This window comes from Scophthalmus maximus, chromosome 5, assembly GCF_022379125.1.
Source record: "Scophthalmus maximus strain ysfricsl-2021 chromosome 5, ASM2237912v1, whole genome shotgun sequence".
Taxonomy (NCBI): domain Eukaryota; kingdom Metazoa; phylum Chordata; class Actinopteri; order Pleuronectiformes; family Scophthalmidae; genus Scophthalmus; species Scophthalmus maximus.
This window is the reverse complement of record NC_061519.1, coordinates 20,523,025-20,540,559: the sequence shown is the minus strand read 5'-3', so window position 1 is coordinate 20,540,559 and position 17,535 is coordinate 20,523,025. Positions and strand designations below refer to the sequence as shown.

General features: G+C 42.7%; 1 protein-coding gene across 4 annotated transcripts in view; it reads right to left on the bottom strand.

Annotated features, from left to right (window-relative positions):
• The window catches only part of b4galt2 (UDP-Gal:betaGlcNAc beta 1,4- galactosyltransferase, polypeptide 2), a 124,088-nt gene extending 106,553 nt beyond the window's left edge, over window positions 1–17,535 (bottom strand). For 2 of the 4 annotated variants that reach the window (XM_035634297.2, XM_047331825.1), the window contains exons 1-3: window positions 17,204–17,300; window positions 17,019–17,058; window positions 1,517–2,472 (exon numbers count right to left, since the gene is read on the bottom strand). In XM_035634297.2, coding sequence (XP_035490190.1) covers window positions 1,517–1,856 — 340 coding nt within the window. In that variant the 5' untranslated portion in view covers window positions 1,857–2,472; window positions 17,019–17,058; window positions 17,204–17,300. Of the gene's footprint in view, window positions 1–1,516; window positions 2,473–17,018; window positions 17,059–17,203; window positions 17,301–17,335 lie in introns of those variants that run through there. The other 2 variants (XM_035634301.2, XM_047331826.1) reach the window with 2 other exon arrangements.

Genomic DNA, 17,535 nt, shown 5'->3' with positions numbered 1-17,535 from the left:
TGTGTGTGTGTGTGTGTAATATAAATTTCTCAGAATATCAGTCCCGTTTTTCCTTTGAAGTCCTGATCAATAGACTGTGTTTTAACAAAGAGGATTGTGGAATTTGTTTGAAAACTTGACGCCAACATGTAAAGTATCTATAATATAGGGTAATCAATCTATAATAAGAGGAGAACCTGAAGTAGATTCTATGATGCCTTTTTTTCTTTCAAGCACTGCGCAGGAAATGCAGATTATTGCAAATTGTACAAAAAAAATGAATACTCAACTTTAAAGCTCTGGTGTGTCTACCTGTACTGCTGTCTGTTGTGTTGTGTTTCTGTAAACATGTGCTTATTTGTCCGGCTGCATGAAGCTCATGCTAATAGCTCTGCTGTAAGTCTATAAGCCTGATATACCATTGTGTAAATCCTTGACATTAAATCCATTTTATGTTGCGGGCAGACCCGGAAAAAACAGAATTATGGCTACACACTGCTCTCCCCTTAATTGGAAAAGACTGGGAGAGGCATTTCTTTACTGAATATAGAACAAACCCTCTAGCATCGAGCCGAGTTCAAGGTCTCGTCCAACCTATTCATTACACTAATCAATGATGTGCAAATCTTCCTGGTTTGCATTATCGGGCATACAGTACGTACGGGCTGCAAAAAACAAATACAACAAGCCGACAGGATAAACAAATAAAGCAAATAGGACGTTGGATAGGGTGACTGAGGAAGACAGAAAGTGATTAGGTTAGAAAAATCCCATCTTCAGCTCATTCATGCACATCAAACACCAAAAATATGATTTTATAGGCTGTAATGAACTATATAAGGAGTTTACAGCACAGAATGGATGGAAGACGAGTGTTTGGAATTAATTACGACCACAAAAACAGTGTACGAAAAGCACGGGACACGAGGGAAAACCCTCTTTGATTCCATTTGGATTTGCTTTAAAGAAAAAAATGTCCCAGAATCCTCACTTTGTTCAAAGTTTGAGACGACTCGCTATTTTCAAAAATCAAGACATGACTAAACTTGCTTCTTCTTTTTTTTTTTCCTACATGACTTCTTGTGCAAGACAGATGAGTGAGAATAATAAAAGACCTGAAGCACCTGCAGGCCCGTCATAAGAATATTAAAATGTTATCCCATATGGCTGTGGGATAGTAGAGCACAGAAGTCCACTTTAATAGTCAGATTCAGCACAGACGGAGCTTTTTTTTCAGTCCGTCACGCTGATGGATGCTCCTCTTGAATTCACGAAAGGGACAGACGCAGCCAGCTCGCCTGAGACTGTGAGACGTGTGACTCAACTCAGATTAAACTCACAGTTTACAGGACTGTTGTGACTCGACAGCTAACGTTGCCAGCCATCATCTACATAACTTTATGTAAAAAACACAATTCTCTTGATGTGCACATTTAACACAAAAGAAATCCAATCAGTCAAATGAATTTGACAGGTGACTCATTCTTACTCGCACTTGTGCATGGCGGTGGAAGTGTAGCGTAAGTTTATGACTCACCGAGGCCAGGCGGGATCTCAGGGCACGGCGGCAGCGGCTTGGGGGAAGGCGTCTGATTGGTCTCTGGCTGCACACTCGGCGCCAGGTAGCTGGCTAATGTTGCATTCGGCCTGGAGAGGTTGTAGTAGTAAAAATGATGCCCGTTCCCCGCCGCTCCACTGACGTTATTCCTGGACCCGTTGCGTCCGTTGTTGAAGCGGCTGAAGAGGTCGAACCGCTGCGTGTAGACGTCGAAGTACAGGATCATCATGATGACGAAGTGGAGCAAGCAGAGCAGCAGGACGCCTTTACAGATGCGCTCCAGGGTCCGGCCCAACATCAGCCGGGTCATGGCTGTCATGAGACGGCCGGCCACGACAACGCAGGCGTGGTGCGGTTATGGGCGTGCACTCAGCTGCTGTTTGATCTCTGTTAAGAACATGGGGTTGGCTGATAACCGACTATCTGACTTGTGCAGGGGTCACGGGCTCATTAATGCACAAAGGGGAGGCAACACCATCAGCTGCATCCAGAGTCTGAGTTATTAGCTTGTTGTGTGTGAACCCAGGTTCCATGCATGAATTAAAATGTTTTCAGCTCTGACCCCAGGAGGTTATTCATCCCAGAGCTATTATTCTTCTATTATAGATATGGCAAATGTGTACAAACTTCAAGTTCAGTGTAATCTAACACACAAGGCCCCGATGCGGATTGAACTGCGCGGGACATGTGAATTGTATGTTGCGTTGGACGCTATCCCGGTGTCACGTTGCCGCTGCAGCCATGTGGTTCTATCCCAATCGGTCCAAGAACCGGCGCTCAGAACTTCCGAGAAATAGGTGATCCCAGTGATGGCACAAGTGTGGCTGCCGCTGAGAAACATTCATCAGTTTGTTGTGTAGGGGGAGCAGCTGACATTTAGGTGGAGATGTCCTCTTCTTATGGAATCAGCCACAAAGCTGGAAAGTCTCAGGCACCTGAGGGAAAATAAAAGAACAGAAGGGGGAAAAATTAGGATGAACCCCAATCAATGGTAAATGCTATTTAATTACACTCATTTATCAAATGTTTAACTAAAAGGACGGCTTGTGCTGGTAAATGGCCTGTATGTGAGCTGAGACTCGTTGGTTTCCTCGAATGGACTCGTGCACACCAATCGTGGTAGGAAAAAGTTTCACAGTGCTCCGGAGTTCGAACGAAACAGTTATCCCACAGTTTGTGAAACCTTACAGATGTATCCAAAGCTAAGTAAAGATGGGTATACTACGGTAAGAAAACCACATGTACATGAACATGAACATGTTGCAGTGTACTTGGCTCCCACAGCCTCTATGTTCTCACTGCTTACTTCAACCAAGGCAGGGGAGAGGCTATTCATTATAGCTGTGCATTATTTTCAGTGCAGTGACTTGTTGAACTATGTGCTGTATAAAATCAAACCAAAACATCATCGATCTTCCTCTGGCATTTTTAGGGTGTTCATTGACCTGGTTCTTATTTTATATGCACGGTTGAACAGCGGTGAAATGGGAGGGAAAAAAATTGAAATTCTCAGTTGGAAAAAAAACCTAATAAACAACAAAAGCATCTACAGATGCGAAGAAACAAGGAGCCTTGACTGGGGCTGTTCAGCCGATCTCACATGCTTAAGTCAATTTTCCTGGCAAGTGGTTTTTAAAAAAGCATTTTTAGATGGAATGAGACGGCAAGTGAAGCGCAAATACACAATAAAGTGAAACAGAGGAGATAAAGAGCGCTTAGGGATTTCCTACAGGCAATGCTTTCTGTAGCTTTATGCTTTTTCCAATCAGTTGGAGAAAAAATGGATGTTGAAATTAAAAGGAATCGGCACTGCATTGCTGATTAATATTCACTCAAATGAGCGTGGTTGTGGTGCTGCCTTCTTTTTCTGCAAGCGGGGAAATAGATTATTCTCAGATCACATAATCTGGTTGAAATTCATAGACATTTTTCAGGCACTTGAAGATCCAGTCATCATCACATGAGCAGATGTCATACAAGGGAGCCAAAAGCTCTAATAGTGTTTGTGTGTGTATATTATCTACCAAAACTCCAGCCTCGCGACCAGTATGAATATACTTATATCGAGCCCGATAGTCCAATAACGATCTTTGATTGACTGCTTGGGTAAGTTTCTCTGCAGTTTCTCGAGGCAGGTAGAGGCGCAAAAAGCAGCAAATTGAAACATATGTTAGGTGACGGGCCTGATGGCGGCTGCCCGTCCAGATAGCTGGCTGCCGCTTCCTGAGTCTGTCTTTTGTCTGTGTGCAGCAGAGTCGACACTGCCAAGACTGAGCCTCGTGGCGTGTGTGTGTGCTAATGAGATGGATTTCTGCTGGCCGAAGGACCCAGACACCGCACGCCAGTCACACCACAATGCTCGTGCAGGTCAGGATTTATTCCGCAGCCGTGCTGATCTTCGGCGACTCGACGCGCTGCCCGTGTAATGCATTGCGTTTAAATTTTTCAAGCACGCAGGAAGCGGCGGCCAGATAGATGATCAGTCGGACAGACAGAGGAGTCTTGCCCCATTTTTTTTTTTTTGCTTCGACTACAGAGCTCAGGGGCAAGGGGGTGGCAATCTGTGTCCATCACGTGTCAAATTGTGAGAGAGTGGAGTTTGAAATCGACACAGACAAAAATCTGCAGCAGAAAAACAGAAGGAACAAGTCCACGGACGGGATTGAGGATCTATGTTGCCCCAGCTGCACAGGACTTATCAGATATCAATGCAGATAAAATACATGTCAGTGCTTTTTTCTCGTGTGGGGTATGAAAACAAATCCATGAGGGGCTAAATCCATCTGCACCTCGGCCTCTTTATTTGCTGACATTTTGCTCAACTGATTTTTCTCTCGACATCGAGTACTATCTTGAGATTTTATTTAATTTGTATTTGTCTCGTTAAAGGTCAGCAGACTGAAACGGGAGACAATAAAACAATGCAGGGGAAATCTCTGTATTTCTCTTTCTCTGTTGTTCCCGTCTCTCTCTCTCTCTCGCGACCATTTATTTTCTTTCTTTCTCTGCGACATCACACAGGGGATTTTACACGTGTTCGTTTTCAACGTAATGTAAATGTAAATGTCGCCTATAGGCAGAGGCAACAAAGACAGGTTTAGGAACTAGTCTAAAGAACACTCTGAAGACATTGGGGAGAGAAAAGACGAAGATGGCCCCAGTCACAGAGAGAGAATAGACCCTATATGTATCCAGTTTATTCAACAATTCCCATAACTCCATTTTTAACAGCAGCAATAAATTCCATAAGTCCCTGAAAGCATCATGTCTGCCAAGGATGCCACAGAGAAACGCTATAAAAATATGTGAAGTGGAATATAATCTGCCGTTTCCGTCTCCATTAAGTTTCAAGGCTGGTCCTGAATGTGAAGATCAAAGACCTGACACGTATGCGTATGTCTGGTATCTGAGGAAGAGATGACCATCAACAGCCACTTCATCACCATCATCATCATCATCATCAACACTGAGAAAAGTTATAGGCAACAAACGAAGGGGTTTGGGTAACTGAGTCAAACAGATATTAAAAACAAAAATTGTGTTGGAGGTAAAATAATGTGACTTGACAAATGGCACCATTATCACTTGCTCTAACTAAATTCGACTGCAGGTATGTCCCAGTGTGGACAATTGCAAGGATTTGTGTAGCACATTCCAGTGCGTCTCCTATCACATACAGATTAGTGGGCTCACTAATCTCTATGTGAAGCCACAGAAAGTGCAGCTTTAGTCACAGAGGTTAACAATCAGGCTAATTCATTGTTCAGTGGGTTGTGGATTAATCATACTGCAGGAGAGGGAGTCTGAAACATGGGGGAAAGAGCCACAGTGAGCCTTTTGGATCAAGAGGTCGGGGTGGCGCCTCGATAAGTTAAGTAACACAACTGACAATGTCATTCATGCAGCATTGTGCCTGGATGTCTGTATGGAAATTTGGTATCTGTGGGGGATATATTTTATGAAAACATCTGTTACGTCCTGAACAAATGCATTTCTCACTCAATTTAAAGAATTTTACTTTTAATGCAAAGAAAACCCAATACATAGTCTGGAGTATGCCACCAGACTAGTATAGGTTTTTGCAGTGTTTTTATGAAATCAATGAATAAAAGGACCCATTTCTACAATCATTTGATTAACATGAACAACATGGATGAAGCTCTCGGGGGTTGTTGCGCTCACTCACTCACATCTTCTGTAAAGTGACTAATCGTTCACCTGGGGACAAATGATACAGTTCCCCAGTAGTCTGAGCTAATGAAAAAATAAATGTAATGATCTTTTTAACGTTTTAAGGAGCAGTGACCAGTTATACCCCCTTTACTCTCACAAAGACACATGGATAAGGGATTTCAGCCTCCACACCTGGCTCAAGACTGCCTTCGGAGCTCACATTAAAGGTTTCACTGGCAATTTGTATCCGTTTTGGAATTGTCTCTCCCTCTTCAGGACTCTTGGATGTTGGCCACTAACATACTGTACAGCATGCAGTCATCTCCTCGCGACTGTGACCAGCCCCACAAACCTCCCCTAGAACCTCCCTCTTATTCTCTGCTCACATCTCAGGCCTCTGTTAGCAGCGCTAGCCCCCCACTGCTGGGTTCTGCCAATGACACAAACACCTTTACTGATTCATTTCCCTATCCCGACCTGATGAGTCATTCCGCTGTGCGTGGAGATGTTCATATTTACATAGACGATGTTTCTTATAGATTTGCTGCTGACTTTTTGTGATGTCACACATCAAGGTTTGTTCCCTGAACCTGGCTTCTATGCTTGGTTTGCAAATGACTCTATTTGCTCTGAGGAGCGTGCGTGTTACTGAAAATGGATGCGTTTGTTAAAAACACCTGTCTAATTGAATTCTGATTCTCTGCCGGGCAACCTTGTGAGTAGCTCTCACGTCTTAAATTCCCTCTTAGCTGAGAAGTTTCCTGCAGCTTTTCACCCGAGCAGTGTTCCCCTTCACATAACAATGTTACTTGTCTGGTCCACTGCTTTAATAGACATGAACCCATTATTTTGGATTAAGTGGCCCCCGGTACATAGGCTTGTTATCTCCATCAATTCATCCGCCTGGTAAAAATGACACTATTCCTTGTTCCAGGCCTAAATTTCGGAGGGGAGAGGAACTATGGAAATCCACCAAACTCACATCCCAGTACAATGGGCTTTTAACTGGCTTTAACAACATGGTTAAAATCCGAGGGCGTCACAACACAATCCTATATTTATGATTTGACTCAAAATACGAATTACTTTGAGTCAAATCATTAGCAAATTTGAAAGGTATCTCTTACCACATGATTTTCAACCGTATGTTTGTTTTACGCCTGATGAGACTGTTAATGGTGCAGATTTCTGAGGTCTTGATGGCTTTTAATAAGCTGAAGATCCTTATCATTACTTCAGAGAGCATAGCTTCCCAAGTTGCTCAATCTATCGGGTTCCTTTCTACAGCTGTACAGTCTAATCTTGGAATTTTTTTTCAGGATCTGCACTTCAATCAACATATCAAATTGTTAGCCTATATGCATGTTTCTTCCACTAAACACATTCCCAAACTCAAGTCTTTTGTATCTCGAACAGAGCTGAATACCCATTTATTTACCTTGCCTTTGTCTCACGTATTGAGGTCTAGTGTTGTGCCGTCAAGATATATTTGGGTTCCTTATATCTCGTGTTTGTGACCAGCTGCACCAGCTGCTTGAGCATGATAAATCTGCCATTTGCATTATCATTGCAAATTGATATGTTTGTGATAAGTTTTATTTGAGGATTAGGATTGTATTGCTGAAAGTTATAGTTGTATTTATTTCACCAAAGTTCATCCGTTAATGTACTGTACAGGTCTGAAGTTTACATTTCAATAACACTGTGGGGCTCAGTTGTCGTGCTGTGGTTTCTACCCTTTGCTTGAAACCGCAGTACATGAAACAATCTAAAACATTTCTGTTTCTGAAAATCTGCAGTCTTAAAGAAACTCTTAAGAGACACTGCTGTTTGATAAGGTCTCATCACATCAGATAATGTCTCACTTTTAAACTTCACACAAACACTTAGACACATATCAAAAAGTACATCGAGATGAAGAAGCTTCCCCGCATGTCTACAGCATCTGTATCTTCAAATTTTAATTGGTTGCCAGACGGGTGGCCAGACTGGTGATTTGTGAGGGTACATAATTCATCGAGTCTAGGCCAAGCATACGCTTGAAGGAGAGATGGTCTGTGACTGAACTGAGGGTGTTTAATGTGATAGGACAACTCAAAACAAAACGTGCCACGGTAATGATTCTATCGGATAAGTAGAAAAGTACAGGCAAACTCTAACAGTCACGACGATGGCTCACATCCAGGTAATATCGGAATCTCATACGTGCAAATGAAAAGATTTCTGCATTCTACCTTCCACTTATCCTGTACACAGTGGATCGTCCGTTCCTCTCCTCATTCATTGTGAAGCACCACTTCACTTCTCATTCCAACTAAACAACCTGACTTGTCAAATATTCAAAACTGCTGCCGTGCTTCACATTCCCCACCAGGACAGGAACACAAAGGGAATCGCCAAAACACACTTTCCAACATGAATTATTTCAAGCGGAAAATGTGAAAGGGAACTTCTTTTCGCAATTTGAACGTTCATCATCGTTATGAGTGGTGCATCTTTACCATGTGTATCTGGAATGGCAACCACTGATGATGTATTCCGAGACCAAAAAATTAACTTTTTATCGAGAAGAAAAACAAAATGTAGTGAAATCCAAAAACATGTACATAACAAATATATGATTGCTGTATTCCTCGAATATTTGCATAGAAAAATGACACAAACAATGATCTGATTATTGCTAATTAATTTTCTGTTGATCCATGGATTGACTTAGAATTTTAGCCAAAGAAAACACAGGGATATAGTCCCATTACTTTAACAATTGCTGCTGCTAACAATTCTGCATCTGCGCTGTCTGCTGTGCACCAAGGACGCATCAGATTAGTTATGATGTATCTGTAAGTTTGCTCTATAGGTCATTAACAGCAACAACCAGGGGCTTTTATTTGTCTTTAATATTTTTATTTTCCTTTACAGACAAAAGTCTCACTGTATTGTAAAGCTTTAAAGCCAGTGCAGAGTGTTTTTACTGTAAATATGAGCTTTTCCAGATACATTAGCACATTTTAGTTGCATAGTAACAATGAAATACACCACCTTCTTCATAGCCATCTTGCCACTGTTTCTTTTACAACAAGTCCTTCCTTGTTCACCAAGTTGTTCTCACACCTTTAATTGCCTCAGGCTGCCTCAGCCAGGTAACACAGCACTTTGCAGATACCACGGCGCCATACACTATCCAACAACCACTAAAAATGGGACACTTTTATGTGTGACAATTTCACGAGGGAAGTTTCACTCTTTTCATGCTCAGGTACAGAGCAGCACAATTGGAAGACGTTGTTCACCTCAGCAGAACGCACACTCAAGGACACGCGTGGCTTTTCACTCCGATCACACTCCTGTCGCACACGGCAGAAGAGGAAAGACAGATGAGAGGATGGGGAGAGGCACATTGGGAACATGAGTGAAAGCTACACTAAATGAGGTGCAGCTGCAGAAACTGAAGATATAAATCTATAACCGCAGAGGGGTACTGTGCAGATTGGTTATTTGAAAGTAATACAGCCGTATTGTTTTGGGCTGCCTTGGTACGAGGCCTGCGCAGGTCAAATGTTAGACTTTCCTTCCAGTCGGTCACATCATCATTGACCATTTATAATAAGGAGCAGGCTGATAATCGGTTGATCCCTAGTGCACCAACCCAGCAGAAAGAAAAAGTTAGCGACTACCTTGTGAGTTTAACAGAACATTTAGCCGCTTAAGAGACAGATATTTCCCCCAGGAAACCGAAAACTGCACTTGGTGGACAGAAAAGCAATTCCAAAAGAATGATGATGTTGTTCTGTGTCTTCTGGATGCGTAAATAAAGATACACTTTCCAAACAAGTTTGCAATGTCAACTAGGGGTAATAATCCAGTTTGTGTTCCTGCCGCTCCCAAGTGGCCAAAAGAACCTGCCATTACAGGGATAAAACAATGTTAATATAATATCTATACATATTTTGATTGTAACGTGTACTGAATCCAGCTAAACGGTATATAAAACTGATAGCAAATATATAGTAATGAGTGTTAAAGCATATTCTAGCTGGATGGAGGTCACAGCCTTTCTCTCTTGTCCCTCCTCCACTCTCTCCCCGGGCCTCTTGTGTCTTAACCTACAAGCCAGCCTTCCCATAGTCTTATCAAAAATGCATTAGCCATGCTACACATGACCGTATGGAGCCTCAGAGCTCTGTCATGGCTCAAGCACATCTTGCTTTAGGCAAGTTCCTCTCCCACAAATCCAACTGGGGCAGAGTGGGACGGACAGACGTTGTCTTCGGATCGGGACAGGCAGCTTTATGAGTCTTTATTAGGGTCACTTTCGAATAAAATTACACTATTTTTGACTGATTTATCTCCATTTACAAAAAAATCATTTAGAGGTATTGCATGCACACTCCAAAATAAAATCATTTATCAATGCTACAAATCAATTTTCAAAGAAAGCCACACTGTAACTGTGACTCGGTTGAATATTACATGCGCCTGAAAGCTCAAACTAGTGAGTGATATCATGAAAATGAAGAGAGATGAGACGGGGAAAGAGAGGATGTTCATAGAGAGAGACAGAGACAGAGCACACTGCACTGCACACGGTCATTATGAAGGATCTGGGTCATGTCACTAAGAAGCAGGGCATTGATGGCAACGATACAACGTATTGTGGAAAATGACCCACAATCATACTGTACCATTGTTTGATCATAAAATATGCACACAATGTGCTCAGAAGTCTTTTATATATTTTATACATTTCAGCTTCAACCTGGAATAACGAACGCTCTACTCAGACTCCGATAAATCACATAGATAAATATTAAATCCTCCCTGCATCCTCTCTTTGTCTTCGGAGGAAGATTTTGATTCAAAGCCACTTATGTATCGTTAAATGTCTATCTACACCCTCTTAATACCCCAAATCACTCTTGGGTAGCTTCAACATAAAAATTTTTTTTTAAAAATCCCTTAATCTGTAAAGATGAACAACAGATTGAATGATACTGAAATAAAAATGACTTGCCGCTCAATATGTGACCGTGTAAGACCTTAGCCTTGGTCCCTCACTTGATGAATGTTTATCTGCAGAAAATCTCAGACCAGGGAAGTCCAGAGTGGAACCTGCAGCACAAAGTCGTCCCGCGATAACCTCTGATTCGTCCCACCAGATTAGTTTGAAGTTTCAAGGCCAAAGTGCAGATTACATGATCGATGACAAGTATCTCTACACTGGCTGCTGGAGGTGAACAACAAAGCCCATGCGGCTCCCTCGCCTGAAGGGGGGACCGAGACGACACTGTGTCTACACCGAGCCAGGCTTCTGCTGACATTTCATTCAAGATTTGCAACGGGGTGGGCCATTTTGATAAATGTTTATTGTTCCAAGATGTGACACATATTTCTATATTTGAACACGGAATAGACGGAGAGAGAAAGGCAAAGAGCAGAGTTCACTGCTAAGAGAAGAGCCATAAATAGTGGAGAAAATAATAAGAAATAAATCCAGGAGCGGAGGACTCAGACATCTCGACTAGTCCCACACAGACAGACCTGTAGTATCTCCACATCATTTGAGAATGGTCTTTCATTCAAAGAAAAAACCCAGCTCGGCTTGTTTGTATTCTTTTTGTCCAATCCCAATCATCTTGGGCGGCGCCAAGCCCAGGATGCAGTGGGTTAATCACAGCCATTTGATTTGCCTATTATTGCCTGCAAAAGAAAACGCCACAAAAGAAAACCAACTAAAAGATAGATGTCAACTGTGAGATTGCATGATCCAAATCTTTATCAAAAAATGCCATTTTCAGTGTGTTGGTCGGATGTTGTTGATTCCCAACGTGAAGGCAACAGGCAGAGAGCGACAGGGGAGGAGAATGCCACATTTGCTGTTAATGAGATATTGCACTAAGCTAGTACTGAATCTGAAAACCTTCCATATTTGCTATCAAGTGAATTATATTTACTAGACAAACTGCTTTGCCTCACGTTAGATGTGAAAATTACAGTTATTCGACACTAAGCCTTGGCAGTGACAATAAGGATGATCCCAGAGTTTTTCAAATCTTGTTTTAGAATCACATGTTCCATTTTCTTTTTTAGTTTAAACTATCTACCAATCTATCTGATTATTGTGTCCGAGGAATTCCACTGCTGTGGACGTGTGCCTGTTTTTCACTGTAACAACAAAGACAACAAGCTACAATCAGAACCGAGCGGAGAGAGAAACAAGCCGAGATGAAAAAGAGCTGAGCGGCAGGGAGGCAGAAGAGGAGAGAGTTAAAGCCAAGCAAATCAGAACAAAACTCCAGTGTTCTCTGTGCTCAACCCCGCTCGGCTCAGCTCTGCCCATGCGGATATTAAATTGCCTCTCAGCTGTCTCTGATCTGAAGGAGGTTGAACTGTTTAAAAGTCAGATGTCACATTGCCTCTCTGCGACTCTTTCTTCTCTCGCTGAAGAACCAGCAAGTGCTCTGCTTTGTTGCTAAGGTCCACTCTATCTCACTTTTTTTTTGTTGTTTTGTTGTAAATTTGGTATTTCCAGATAAAATTGACAAAGACAGAGAAAATCAATGAAATGTCGCAGCGTGTAAAGGCATTTGATGGAACGCCCGAGTACTTCCATGGTAAGTCAGATGCGGAATAATGATGAAGAATTCGTCTCCACTGCTACAGCTGCTGTTTCTCAGCGTGCAGGCTGCACAAAGTACAACAAAGTCCCGTCTGGAGCTACGAACCATACAGTGGAAACATTATCATCATCATCATCATCATCATCATCATCATCTCTCTCTCTCTGCGCTCTTTTCCTCTGTCTCTCTCCCTCGCTCTCTAATCCAGCTGCTCATTTGGCATCAGAGCAAAGAAATAAATGAAGTGCCTCGGTGGAGGGGAAGGCTTCGCTGGGAGAAGGATTGTGGGTAGCCGGAGTGAGATGAGGATTTGGTGAGGGGTTTTAAAGACAGTTTATTTAAATGAGTGTCTTCGTTTTCTGGCTTGTGGGACATTAGGCTTAAGGCCACAGCCGTCCAATTATGCTTCCGATGGTTGTCGGTTTAATCAATGTGTGGGCCCTTGGATGTTATTTCCTTTGTAACTCCATTTAGTGAATAGCTGTAGTTTAAAGGGAAGTGTTTATCATTTTTTTATATTTCATATGTCAGGTTGAATAGAAAATGTAAAAGATAGACTGACGAGCAGACTTAAACAGGCCCATATGGAAACGGAGAATAGAAATATCTGACTAATGGCTGCTTTGTTTTACTCTATTTGCCCTTTTACACCTGGCACACCCTGTAACACCCACTTTACTCTTTGTTCCTTTCCCAGAGGAGGGACCGTCTTGGACAACTATACAATACAAATTTTTGACAGTTTGGGCTAAGTCAGTTTCTTGCGACGAGTGAGGTGAGATGATCAATATCATTCACATAGTTTGTTAAGGATGAAGCAACGTCCAGCAGCAGATTAGATTAGTTTAGCAGACTGGAAACAAGGGGGAACAGCGAGCCTGACTTTGTCCAGCACCACAGGTTCTCGCAGTGCATTCATGTGGTGCTGGTATAATTGGAAAAATGAGTTCCAGGCTCATTATCAAAATTCACTTTAACAGCACCTTTAGTCCAAACAACAACTAGAGGAAAATCTGAGAACATTTTGGTGAAGGAATTGAAAAGAGGCCACAATACAGACAAACACACACAAAGGCACACGTGTCTCTTCTATAGCTGTAAGGACACACATTGACATAATGCATCCTTAGCCAATCATAACTTAATGCTTAACCCCAACCCTTACTCTAACCTCAATGTGATTCACTCCATAACCCCAAAAACCAAGTCTTAACCATTGTCCTCACAACGCAAAATCATAAACCACATCTTAAGCCTCAAACAGCCCTTTCAAATAGGCAGCTCAGGAGGTAGAGAGAGTCATCCACTAACCCGAAGGTCGATGATTCGATTCCCGGGCTCCTCCAGTCCGCATACCAAAGTGTCCTTGGGCAACATACTTAACCCTCAATGGCCCCTGACGGCTGTGCCGGCGGTGTAACAGTATGAATGATGAGGGACGGAAAAAAGGCGCTGTGTAAAGAAGTGCTGTATGAATGTGTGTGTCAGTTGGTGAATGAGACTTTTACTGCAAAGCACTTTGGGTGATCAATAAGACAAGAAAAGAACTGTATCACATTCAGTCCACATTTACTATTTTGTGCAGAACAACCAAAATGTACTCACTTTTTCAAAAAAGTCCTCACTTCCTAACTTCTAAAAGTCAAAAGATGAAGTACAAGTACACACGAACACAGGTGTCCTTCTCTAAACTCGCCTCCCTCGGTTACTCTGGGATGGCCTGGGCAGTTCCCATGACAACAAATCCCAACATGAAAGAGTGACCAGGGGAATATGTAGCGGAGGCACAGTGAGGTGAATGAGTGAACCGGCAGGAACCAGTGTGAAACATCCTCTTTGCCCTTCACTGGTTTTTACATCACTGAGCTTCAGGAAAAAGTCGGAGGCGAGTTCATCTCCAGCGACCCCGTCCTCCTCACAGGACCGAACAGATGACAACTGTTCACTGTGCAGAAACCTGCTCACAGTGTTTTCAAAGAGCTGAACCAAACACTCATCGGCTACAGTGACATAACACTTTTCGCTCAACCAAGCTACAACTTTTTACAGCTTGTCCATAGTTATTTCCTCTAATCATAAATACTCTAAATATATACGCCATAGCTCAAGGATTAGCACAGTAAAGAGCTTTGTAATGTAGAGTTTTATTTTTAAAAAAATCCATTTGTGGAGAAGCATCTGCTTAGAAAGATGTTTTCACTGTAACAGAGGCCTGAGGACATTTTCTACACCGAGCTGTTCGCACCAGATCTTTGTAACTACAAAAATTGGCAATCGTCATAATGTCAGGTGGCAACTCTGAGGAGATTTCTACATCAAGTCCAATACACTGGTTTGCACCCACAAGCTAGTTTTTATATAGAGGTTTTATATATATATATGTAATGTTAAGTCTAAATGTAACTGTTACAGAGCAAACTGAGCTAATAGTATGTGGCTAATGTTTGCTTGCTAACATATGTGACCCCTTTAATGCTCAATGCTAATCCCAAAAGTAAAAGAGTAATAAATTATGGTCGGCAAACAGTATGTGACTTGACGCTCGAATGAAATGCTGTTTCATAATCACATAAACTGATACAATTTAAATAACATGTCACAAAAAAACATAATATTCCTTAAAATACAAAACATTTTATGCTAGTAGCATCCGACGAATGACTACGCAGCACTGCTTTAGTTAGCATGATCAGATTTTTTTCACTTTTATTGATTTGATGTTGCTACAAATGTTTCCTCTCAATCATTTAACAGATTTACCACAATCTTTCTGTCTTTACTAAACTACTTTTTTATTGTTTTAAGTTAGTTTAAATGGTGCAAGCAGATTGAGTGTAGGCTATATCACTATCTTGATACTGGCTAGTAGTCAGCAAGAACTCAACGAGTGGCGGGAGCAAACCCGAATCCAGCCTTTGCCACGAGTGAACCTGGTGACCGTCTGGTTCCAGACCAGCCTGATTAAACACGGACACGGACGCCGACCCTGCCACCTGCAATTCAACAGCCCGACGCCACAACCGCCCCTCTGCTATCTGATGAGCCTCGAGTCAAGTCGCAGATACAGAACAGGTTTCCGCAGCAGATGGTCGAAAGACGCCTCCGCGGTATCGCTTGCTCATGAGTGAACTTAACTGGACTGAGACGTGTGTGTGTGTGTGTGTGTGTGTGTGTGTGTGTGTGTGTGTGTGTGTGTGTGTGTGTGTGTGGCTGCAGAGCTTTAAATCAATCAATTCAGCTGAGGAATGAATCTCAACTCAAGGTCCACTTACTATTAAACATTAAGGTTTGGTTCAAGTGGTTCAACCTGCATGCACAACAGCCAGACCCTGGAACTTGAGCAGCAGTTGTCATCAATTTTATTATGTTCACCTGCTTTCTACAATAAAAAAAAAGCCCTATCAATCCATAGAGACAGAATATGCCGATGAGGACTCTGTCATATGGTCAAAAGCTCCAGAACAAGTAAAAGGGCCTTTTGCCGACAGAGAAACTTTCTTTTAAAACTGTATGAGATACGCAGACAACATACAACATAATTAAATTACCTTATGACTGCAACTGATGATTTTATTCCTTGATGATCAATGTGTCACATAGCTTGCTCATCGATTTAAACAGTTTTTAAAAAAAACTTCCCATCTTCATTTCCAAAACTACCAAAACGTAGTTCCAGCTTCTCGGTCGGAAGTGTTCACAAAATGAATATCTTTATGTTTTGGAACGTTGGTCAAGCGATCCAAGCACGGCGATGGATATTCCTCACTGTTTTCTAACATTTACATCATCATATGAAATAATTAATCAGCAGATTAATCAAAAGAGAAAATCCTTTCAAGTTGCAGCTTTTTACAGCTTCTTCATCCAACAGCACGAGTACAAACATTGTGCTTACATTTAAAAACTGACCACATATCCCTCCAAAACGAAAGTATGGCCCAAACGTAAATTCTCTTCTTTTTTTTGAATGCCTGACCATTAAACATCAAAGGAATATAAAAAGCCCCACTCCTCTGAAGCTTGCTATGCAAACGGCACCAACTCAGTCCAACTTAGTTCATGCTCTGAACAAGGTGGTTCCAGTCCACTTCTGCAGCGGTGGCCCTTACGAGACACCTTGTCATAAATGAGAGAGAAGTCAGATTGGGTTACGGTCTAGGTAGGAGGTACAGAGCTTCATGATGAGGAAGCCCCCCACCTCCTCCTCCTCCTCCTCCTCCTCCTCTTCTTTCTCTCCCCCCCAGTGTAATAATGCTGGCAGTCTTACTGTAAATGACAGACGTGAAATGATGTATTTCTCACACTTCATGTGTGACAACATCTGTAGACAGATGTGGTGACAAGTGGATTTCCATTGCTGTTAAATGCCCCCCCCCCCCCCACCCCCAGCAGCCTGTGTGCTGCTGACATGGTTCATTTACTGTAGATGAACAGTGCAGCCCAGTATGGCGTTTGGAGAGAGAGAGAAGAACAAATATGCTGCTAGTTGGTGGAACAGTGCATGATGATAACAAAAGAAGGATGGGGGGGGGGGGGCAGTGCATGGATGCGATCATATTTCCACAGCTCAGTCAAATCCTCCATGGAAGCAGAGATACAGATGCATGAGTGGAAACAAAGAAGCAGCGTGGCGATGCTGGATGAGACAATACAAGTCAATACAGCCCACAGAAGCACACGGAGACACCTACCTCGACGTGTGTCAGGCGGACTCTTCTACATCTGCATCTTCTTCACCGGAGCACCGGGGATTTCATTCAAAAAACACACACACACACACACACAAGCACACACACACACAACAACGTGTGAATAAAAACTGTCAAAGGCCGAAAAAATGAGTTTAAAAAGAAGAGAGAAAGAAGAAGAAACACACAAGAAGCTAAAGGCTCAGTCCGGCTCCAACTATATCCTCCTGTCGTTTCCTCAGACAGGCTGTTATGACTGCTCTCCATCGGTGGGGGGGGGGGGGGGGGGGGATGCTACGCTAGCCGAGCGGCTAACATACCCCGTGACGGGTTCCCAGCCGCAGCGCGCGGAGAAGAGAGACGCCGTCCTCGTGATTGTCCGTCATCCCGCTGGGTTCTCTGCTGGAGGATTAGGAGCGAGCGGAGGAGAGGATGCTCTGCGGGCTGCGAGCGGGTCCTTCCGCTCCTGCTGCCTACGGAAGCTCGGAGGCGCCAGAAAAACGCGTTTGCTTTTCCTTTT